At 43.4% G+C, this 10,031-nt stretch overlaps 1 protein-coding gene across 3 annotated transcripts in view; it reads right to left on the reverse strand.

Annotated features, from left to right (window-relative positions):
• N4BP1 (NEDD4 binding protein 1) overlaps nucleotides 1-7,386 on the reverse strand; it is a 31,334-nt gene extending 23,948 nt beyond the window's left edge. For all 3 annotated transcript variants that reach the window (XM_068202622.1, XM_068202621.1, XM_068202623.1), the window contains exons 1-2: nucleotides 6,999-7,386; nucleotides 2,758-4,517 (exon numbers count right to left, since the gene is read on the reverse strand). In XM_068202622.1, the coding sequence (XP_068058723.1) occupies nucleotides 2,758-4,517; nucleotides 6,999-7,241 (2,003 nt within the window). In that variant the 5' untranslated portion in view covers nucleotides 7,242-7,386. The remainder of the gene's footprint in view (nucleotides 1-2,757; nucleotides 4,518-6,998) is intronic.
• Between the last annotated feature and the right edge of the window lie 2,645 nt (nucleotides 7,387-10,031).

Raw genomic sequence — 10,031 nt, forward strand, 5'->3', positions numbered from 1 at the left:
ATGCAGAGGTCTCAATATTCATGTCAAAATTTATGCTTTCTCTTCTTGTCCATCCTCCTGTTTTAGAGCTCCAAGCTGGTTGAACTACAGTGTACTGTTTTTAAGTGTTTTGAAGCTTAGAAAACCAGCTCCCAATTTGTCCTGAATGATCACAAAATCCTGCTCTCCTCCTACTTAAAAAGCATGCAAACAGAAGCAACTTTATGAAATAACGTAGAATTAATGTAAGCAATAATATGAACAAAAATGTCACCGCTAAACTAAATTAAATAAGAAATGCTTTAACTGAGTTAGATAAACACCTGATGGGACAGCAAATCACCACAGCAAGATGGTCTTTTCAAGAGATCCATCTCAAAGATTGCATCTGTTCTCTAAATGCCATTGCAAATACTGCTTTTGCCTGTGCCAGTTCTTTAATATCCTGTGAAGACCCTACAAAGGTATTTCCTAAAATAAAGAAAAGATGATCACAAGCAGCACAAAGGACCAAAGAGCAGGTCGCCTTCTGGGACATGTAACGTTTTCCCTTTGGTTTGTAACTAAAGTAAATACTGTTGCAAAGGAGTGGCTTGGCTGCTTAAAGAAACAAAGTCAATGGTATTGCCAAAGGCAGGGTTTGATGTGAATTTGTGAAAATATGGCTTCACAGAGTTTGGAGGCAACATTCACTCTTGTGAACTTGTGAAGATTAAGTTCATTATTTACTGCACAGGTTAAGGCATACAAAGATCAAATAAGAATCAGTTTGCACTGATTTACACAGAAGCCAGGAATGCAGAAGGGGGTGAGGGTGCAAAGCATATGGATGCAAAGGTAAGGGTGAAAAAGGGTTTAGCAGCATTTAATCCCTGAGTACTTTAACATTTACAAAGCAATTCCATAGGGCTCTCTATAGTTATAACGATGACTTAACTGTAGATTTGGGGCAGTAACATTCATACCGTGATCAAACGCAGGTACACAATGTGAACACCTAATTCTCTGTGCTTAAAGGAACTCATCAACAAATTCCACTCAGCGTCAGTGAAACGCTCACACCAAGTCCCTTTGCACATCCCAACATGCAAGGGTCACAGCTCAGGAAGTGTGGAGAGGTGTGTGGGAGCTTTGTCACCAGGAACAGTCCTCTGAGTATCACAAGGGCGAGGGTTTGTGAGCTCCCAGCAGTGTCCCACTCAAGGGAGGTGCTGCCACAGCTGCTGAGCCCCAGGAGAGCTCAAAGGGCCTCACTCAGGAGCACTGGCTACAGGGCCATAGGATGACTGACTTTGGCCAGCAGTAAATGTCCCCCTGGCCACCACTCAACTCAGAAACTCCTGGGCTTTCTTCCACAAAGCACAGGAACAATGGTGCCCCTCCACTTGGGCTATGATTCAGGTAAATAATTTACCAAGGCTTCAAAGGATAATTGCTTACCTTTTGTTTCTCACACTGTTTGGGCACCTGACCTTTCTGATTGGATGCACCACAACAAGTACATATTATTTACAAACTATTCTAGGAAAATATAATTCCATTCATTCTGAGTTTCTTCCACATTTTAATAACATTTAAATTATCCAACAAGTGGATATTGCAGTCTGCCCACAATGTATGTTTTCAGCATACAAAACCAGGTAATTTAAATAAAATACTTGTTAGCAGCTAGGGTAAACTTAAACTCTGGGCATTCCCTCATTCCACAAGCACCCGGAGACAATGTGATAACAGATCAATGTGCTGCACATGTCAAAAGAAAATATTCTACAGCTTTTGCAGTTTTCTAGACTTATGACACGAGGCAAGCAATGATTCAGGAACCCATACAGCAATAGTCTAAGCATGTGGGTGATACATTAATACCCACACTCCCATCAAAAAAGGGGGCCAAAAGAACCCTGAATCAGCATAGGCATGGAAGCAGTTCTCAAGGTATTGAGAAGTAAAACTGAGAACAATTCAAAGCAATTTTGCAAACAACTCTTCACTTTATGAAATGCAAGAAACAAATGAGGCTTTATTTAGCCAGAGGGAAGCTGTAGAATTCCTACAAGATTGAACCAACAGGCCCTCAAGCATTGGTTATTTAGTAGGACATCTGAATATCTCAATGGTTCTCCTATTTTGAGGCAGCTCTGTCCTTTACATTTCATAAACAGTTTTCATTTGGTTGAGTAGGAGGCACCAGGTGTTATATAACCTTTTTGGAGACTGTATGTCAATAACACCCAGCCACTATGCCCTACTCCAATGTGGGGTGTGTGCAGCCAATCCACAGGGGTGCATGAAGGAAATACTGGAACCTCAGTAATGCACATTCATAGTTGGCAAATATACATACATATATTTGTAAAAAATAAGAGGATCCAAGAAATGCAATGCTATTGGAAGAGAAATATGTCACTACTAAATGAGAACTTCCATGAACTACAAGATATTAAGAGAACAAAAAATTTCCCCAAATCCAAACCACTTAAGCTGACAATAATTTAACCTAATTGTTAGGCACTGGCAAAGCAAATTAAACTTTATGCATAATGCTGATTGCAACAGAGCAAAGCTTGCCCCAAGATTACTTCTGACTGAAGTATTACATTGAGCTGAACACTGGTGATGAAAATCAGGTTACTCTGAAATGGCACAACTGTGTACATGCACACCAAAAACCTAGCTAGCAAAACCTTAACACATACCACTGCAACCTCTTAGCCCCCAATTAATCTGAAAGTTCATTGAACTGTTAATAAAGGGATAGCTGAAAAGAATCATACTTACGAAATTGCAACATTGCTTCCATCAATAATTATATGCTTTAAATATGGTTTTCCAGGTTCATTTATCAACTCCAGTTTGTATGGCTTCTTCAGAGAGTCCAAAAATCTTTGAACTCCAGTAACTGAATGATCTGGATGTGGTCCCAGTGTGTCTCTGTCTGGATTTGAAGTGCGTTTTTGTGAAGACAGTAAGTGGTCTGGGACAGGATTGTCATAACGTGAGGTTTGGGAAAGGTGCTGGTGGAGAGGCCTTGCTTGAGAAGAGCTGCAGTGTCCCAGCTGCTCCTCAGAACCAGGGTGGCTATTCTGTACAGTTGAGGGCCCTGCAGATTTGTGCTGAAATGTAGTTTTACTCTTACTTGAGATATGCTGCACATCTGAGCTCCCTCTGGCTACAAAGCCAACGTCTTTTAGAGCTCCAGCATGCACAGTGCTGAAAGTTACCCCACCATCAGTTTCTATGTTGATTGACTTTGAGTTGTGATTCTTACCAGGGCCATAAACATCTCTCTGTTTATGGCACAGAACTGAATTTTTCCTGGGGGGGGAAGAAGATCCACATACCAACCTGTGCATTTTATCTTCTGCACCAACTTGTGTGTCTGGATCACCTCTTATTTGGTGATATTCATTTTTTGTCTCCTTTGAAGTATGACTGGATTTAAGTGGACTTTTATTCCTAGAAATGCCTTTGTCTTCTAGCTTTTGTGAATTATTTACATTATTTCCTAAAGGAAGATTGACAGTTCTAGGCTTTTGAGATGACTGCTCATGTTCTTTTTTAAACTTCAAACTTTCCTTTTCAATTTCTTCTAGCAATATCAATGGTTCCACAGATTGTCCTAGGATACCAATAACCTTTTCAACAATACTTTGGGAATATCCCATTGTTCTGAAAAAGTTCACAAGAATCTTATATTCCATTTCCTCAGTGAGAGCATCACCTTCTTTAAGGCAGTAAGTAGGACCATCTGATTCTGTGCAGCTATCTAAAACCAGATCAATAACTGCATCAGGGTCCGAAGGATTCTTGTGTAAAGCAGATTTCACTTGCAGATCATCTTCCAAAGAGAAATGCTTTTTAGGGAGCCTTTCCTCCTCTTCAGAGGACCTTCTTTTACATGACTGCCTCTCTTTACAGGCCACTGCCTCTAACAGAGGGTCCTTTATGGGAACAAACCTTGTTTCAGAATCATCAGAAAACACAGTGTCCATTTGCTTTGTAAGCTCAGTTACAGGTGTGCCAGCACTGCTTCTTGCTTCCTCTCCACCTGCCCTTCCATCTCTGTTTGCAGCAATGACTTTGGAGGTGCTGCTCTGTCCAAGCTGCTGTGGGCTTTCAGAGCCTGTGAGATCTATGATACCAGTCACCCCTTCAGAAACAGCAGTTTGGGTGAGAGCTAGGAGTTCTCTTTTCAGTGCACTAGGCAAAATCAGTAAATCCATTGTATACTTATCTGCATGTGCTTCCACAAATTGTCTGAACTGCTTTTTAATCTCCGATTCGTTGTCATTTAATAAGCTTTCATTATTCTCAAAAAGCTTCACAAACTGCTGCACGTGACTTTGAGCCATAACAACAGCTTCTGCACCCCCCTTAATATTGAGCAATCCCATTTCCAGCACTGTTACATCAGCACAGGTATCCTGAATAAGGCTGTTAAGAAACAGGCTCTGTGCACCAACGAAGATGCAGTGCATGTCCTTTGGGTAGTACTCCTTTTCTTCTAGCTCAGGTTCACACAGTCCCTTGATGTACTCCTAAGAGGAGAAAGAGAGCAAAGTGAATAGTTGCGAAAAAAAACCTAATATATCCAATTGGTTTTTACTAGGTCAGTAATGGACAGAAACATTAGAAAATAAAGCAAACTTAGCATAAGTCATGTCAGAAAGTAAACGCTACCAGTAAACACGACAATAGAAATAAAACATAAATATCTAAAATGATTTTTAAATAGATCTCAAAGAAGGCTTTTTTATATTTTCTTGTTTATACCTGATAGTAACAGGCAACTTAATTTGTAGATCAGTTTAAAAGACTGTCAGAAGAGACTTATTTTCTTATCCCTATTCTTTGGTCAAAGAGAACTCTTCATGAACAAATACCTTCCACTAGAGTTCTACCTAGTCCATGAATCTGAACTTCTAAAAAGTTTCAAAGTGCATTTCCTAAGGCTTATCATGCCAGCAGCCATCCTGTTTTTTTGTTACTGACTGAGAAAACTCCAGGCTCCAGATACTTCTGTGTTCATGAAGTTCAAGATTTTCAAACACACAGACACAAAAAATTATATATATATACACACACACACATATATATATATATCCCAATGCTATTTCTGCCACCTGTAAGCTACTACAGGTAAATTGGTAAATTCACTATACTACCTTGTTTTAAATGTGTCAAGAGCTCAAAACTCTGTGAATACAGTATACTATTTATTCTTTCATTAATAAATGAAAGAATAGCATTATTTTTCCCAAACTACCTCCTTCTGTGCTTAAAATTCTTTACTAAAGTGAAAACAGCTTCTAAGCTGCAGTCATTGTATTTGCAGAATTCCCAGTATGCTATGTATATTTTCTCTCAAACATTAATTTTTTTAAATGGAGCTGAGAACCAACACAAGGTAATGAATAATGTAACATCATTTCCTATCACCTCGAGTTACATCATCACGGCTATCAAGGCAGGCTGCCTCAGGAGCATATCAGTACAAACTGCTTCCGCAGCAAAACCCACAGGTTACTCTCCACGCCTCACTCATCACATGACTGCTTATGCAGAGCAACAAGAGAACATAATTAGTGAAAGGATACTCTAAATCTAGGAACTTTTGTTTTTAACTAAGTTGCAATGGAGAACCTATACATTACCTATGACTGATAAATTATAACACAAATTGCTACCACCAAACCTTTCAATGGAAGACAAGCAATCATACTTTCTATATAATAATTTTTTCAGACAGTGTCTGAAAACTGCTCTACCTATAAGAGAAATCAAGTTTTTTTAATACCCTTTAAAGTATTAAGAGTAGAAAACATTTTTTTATCTTGTTAGGAAAGGGAGCAATTATAAAATGGAAATCTTGTGCTATTTATTTCTTGTGCTTTAATTTCCTGGAAAAAAGGGAAGTTGCAGATACCTGGAGAAGAATAGCTATCTGTAACAGTTTCTGCATTCTCTGAGCCCAGGCAAATTGGTTTAGAGTAAGTTTCAGACTCAAATAATTCAAACCCCTACACAGCCATAGTATTTTTCTTACAGCTCATTGGAAGGAAGTGCATTACATGTTGAGGAACATGTACATGACACAGTTAAGGAATAAAGTTTTTGAAAGCGGGCTGCCAAGTCTGAAATCAGCCCCAAAACACATGCTCCGGATCCCCACGAACATCCGAGCAGTTAAACGAACAGACCGACCAACGCCCATATATCGAGATTTTGGGTTTGAAAGGGACCTTCAGCCTAGCTACTGCTCACACCAAAATTCTCATCACATGATTCAAGCAGCTGTACTTGCCAGGCTCATTATGAGTAATATCAATTTCAGCATCACTGCTGAGAAACTCCCCCCAAAGGTTAGTTGTGCAAAGCATTTAACACGCGTGAAAACATTTCACAGCAACTGCTGCCCCCTCTGAGACACAACCTGCACCCGCGGTTCTCTTAACGCGTTAGAGCGGGGTCGAAAAGAGAACTACCTGCTCCAGACTGGTGAAGCTGTTCAGGTCTGACAACTTTTACGTGAAGGAAATACTAGCTGCGTTAAGCTTTGGTAAGAGCTTTGCCAACGAGCTACTAAATGTCACAGAATAAGCGAAGTCTGTAAGGCAAAACACGGCAACGCCCAAACAACTCCGAGGAAGTTCTTGACTTCGGGAAGAAGGAGGAAAGCGAAAAATTTGAATCTCGCTTTAAAACAAAACTCGCCCCATCCCCACCGGTGTTACCCCTCAGCTGCGGGCTGGACTATTGCATAACGCGGTGCCCGTGAACTTTGCACTTCCCAGCTGAGTTGTTTCGTTTTATTCCCTGCGCTTATGTCAACACGGCGGGAGACTCCCTGGCACCGGGCACACACCCACCTGCCAAAGCAGCGCCGTTTCTGTTTCCTCACTCGGCTTTTCCCCACCCTTTCTTCCTCCAACCCACGGCCCCGGCCGTGCCGGTCCGGCGGGCCCCTCCGCAGGCAAACCCCGCTGCCCGCGGCCCCAGCGCCCCGCCCGGCCCCGTACCTTGGCTCTGCTCACGGCCTTCGTGCAGCCCGCCAGCTGCACCCAGATCCTGGCACTAGCGTTGGGCGGCTGCAGCGCGGGCCGCCAGTCCCCCTGCGCCCCCAGCACGGCCAGCCGCACCTCGAACAAGCCCTCGATGCGGCCCCGGCTGCGCTCCAGGAGGCAGCTCTTCTCGGCGGGGACGGTGAACTCATCCACGCCGGGCCCCGGCGCGGAGCCGTGCGGTGTCCGGCGGGCCGCCATCAGCGCGGGGCGCGCAATCCCATCGCACCGGGAACAGCGACACCGGGAAACGCCGCACCGACCGCTCGCGTCATCGGGCCGCGACGGCGCCGGACAGCGCCCGCCCGCGGCCGCGCCGCCATGTTGAGCACCGGCGGCCTAGCCCCGCCCCCGGCCAGCCCCGCCCCCGCAGCGCCGTGTGGGCGGGGCCGGGCCGCCCCTGAGGGCCGCGGGGCGGGGCCAGGGCCGTCCCCGAGCGCAGCGCCGCGCCCCGGCCGTCCGGGGCCACCTGCACACCGCACAGCCTTTCTGGGCAGCCTGTTCAGGGCGCAGCCACTGCACTGGAGAGAAATTCTTCCTCATGTTCAGGGGGAACTTCCTACGCATCAGTTTCACCACGAGCAGAGCCTGGTCCATCCTCTCGGCACCCCCTCTTTAGATATTTATACACATTAATGAGGTCCCCTCTCAGTCGTCTCTTCCTGAGGCTGAACAGGCCCAGCTTCCTCAGCCTTTCCTCGTGAGAGAGATGCTCCAGTCCCTTGACCAGCTTTGTCACCCTCTGCAGGACCCGCTCCAGGAGCTGCCTAGTCCCGGGCCCGCATTCTCCACCAGCTCTCCGCCTCTGGCGCTGAGCAGCCCCGATCTGCACAGAGCCCTGCAGGCGCGGCCTCCCCTCCCCGCCTCCCGGTCGTTCCCCGCCCCTCGGCTCCTCCCATCCCCGTGTGTCCGTGTGTCCCGGCAGAATGCGAACGCTCCCCGCAGCCCTTTTCGCCCTTATCGCCCGGCACAGCCCCACGGAAGGGCCGCTCCCTGCCCCAGAGGCTCCCGCCCGCCTGGCGGGGAGACCTTGGTGAAACACACTTTTGGCACCAGCCAGCGGGTATTGCGTACTTGGATTTCATTTAAAAAGAAGTGCAAGCTTTATCCCTTCTGATGGCAGGGAACTGAAGTGTAGCTCCGATCCCCAAATCTTTAGCTCTGATAGCTCGGAAAATATAGAGGACGCACTTTTACTTAGCTCTCCCCCCCCAAGCTGTTAAAGAGACGTGAAGGATAAGATTAGATCTTAAAAAGTATCTCTGGGACTGCTGTTGACTTTTGCGTGCCTGGAGCTGACAATACGGACCAGCTGTTGTACAAAGTAAATGTCTCCTTTCGTTCCATCCCAGACACAGGTTCGTATCTTCCAAGTTCCCCTTGGAACTATTTGATTCCTTCTTGTTTCGGCCATCTCTTTAGCATCGCTGTGAAATTAGATTTTAGCAGCTGTTCATTAAATACAGCCTCCAAAGGGAGAACAAATATTTTATTGTTGTGCATTTAAATGTGCATATTTTGTTTTAATCTACTTGTATGTTAAACCATGAAAAGCTTAATACAGAAATATGAAATATCATTTTTATAAAGCCACTTGTATCCCTATTAGAACTTTTAAAGCAAATGACAGTTTGCAGTTCTTAGACCATAGGAAAATCTCGCTAAAAGCTTATGTTCGGGTATTGCTATATACACTTTCCAATCTGAATTTAAAGTCATTATTTGAGCCAAATAAGATGTTTGTCTGTGACAGTGGTAAAATTAAAAAAAAAAATCAAACGTGTATACAGGCTGCATTTGCACACAAACACTCATTCTGCACAGGACAGGGTTTTCACAGGGAGTGTGATATTCAAGAAAGATGCTTTCCCTGAAGTACTTTCCTGAAGACAATACTTTTTTTTCCTGTTTTTGTTGTTTACACATTTGCATTTTGCTTTCACATTTGAATTATGCTACAAGGTTCACACTTAAGAATGTAATCTAAGGTTTAGGGAGGTAATTTCTGAGGTGATTGGTGCCATCCACTGTTAAAACGCAGACACTGCAGCCAATGTTGCTTTCAGCTGTTATTACTTACGATATTATAAGCAAGGAACTTCATAATAAAAATGCAATTACCAGCATTTTGAGACAAAAAATATCATTCAAAAGCTGAAAGAAAATTTATTTCTACCACATCAACACAGTCTTTTGGAATCTCTCATATAACAGAAGGCTTACTGACTTCTAAATGATGTGGATAACGCTTGGTGCTGTGAATATTTTCTTGCCTGTTTTGCCATGCTGTATGTTATAAAACACGTTTTCACTACTGAATTTATTGTATAAGTGTAATTCTAGATATATTCCTGATAAATCTGTATTCAAATGCATTACAGTGGTCTGAGGCTGCTCTCAGGGAGGTCGCTGTGAGTGTGAGCAGTTGTGGCTCTGTGACCCAGTCTGCTGAGATTAGGTAGTACCTGACATTGTAACATTCAAGGCAAACGAAAGCCCTTTTGAAGTGGAAAAAATGCTGTGGAAAAGGGTTACTAATGATTATATACATGGGACAATTATTAAAACAAGTTGGAACTTTCTCCTTGCATTGTTGTGATGTGGACTCGAAAAAATATAATATTTTTACCTTTTTTTTTTTGGTTTTGTTTTGGAACTGCAGCCTCAATTTAATCTTCCTCATACTTAGGAGAAATTTCAAGCCTCTTGCCATAAGCACAAATGCAGGTGTACAAACCCTAAATGTGAGCTAGGTTGAGAACACTGGAAATTCTCTGACATCTTACAATAAGGCTGCTTACAAAGTGGATTTGTCAGGAAAGAATGATTTTGTTTTCCTCCTATGGGAGGAATTTATTTTGCAGTAACATATACAAAGTGACAGGCTCTGTCTAGTTGCAGGGGAAATTTCACTTTCCTGGATCTTTGGTTGTATCTTGTAAGTTTATTTTAGAGATGGAAAAGTGCAATATTTTGCTGGTAGCAGTGAAA

This window comes from Anomalospiza imberbis, chromosome 12 (genome assembly GCF_031753505.1).
Source record: "Anomalospiza imberbis isolate Cuckoo-Finch-1a 21T00152 chromosome 12, ASM3175350v1, whole genome shotgun sequence".
NCBI lineage: Eukaryota > Metazoa > Chordata > Aves > Passeriformes > Viduidae > Anomalospiza > Anomalospiza imberbis.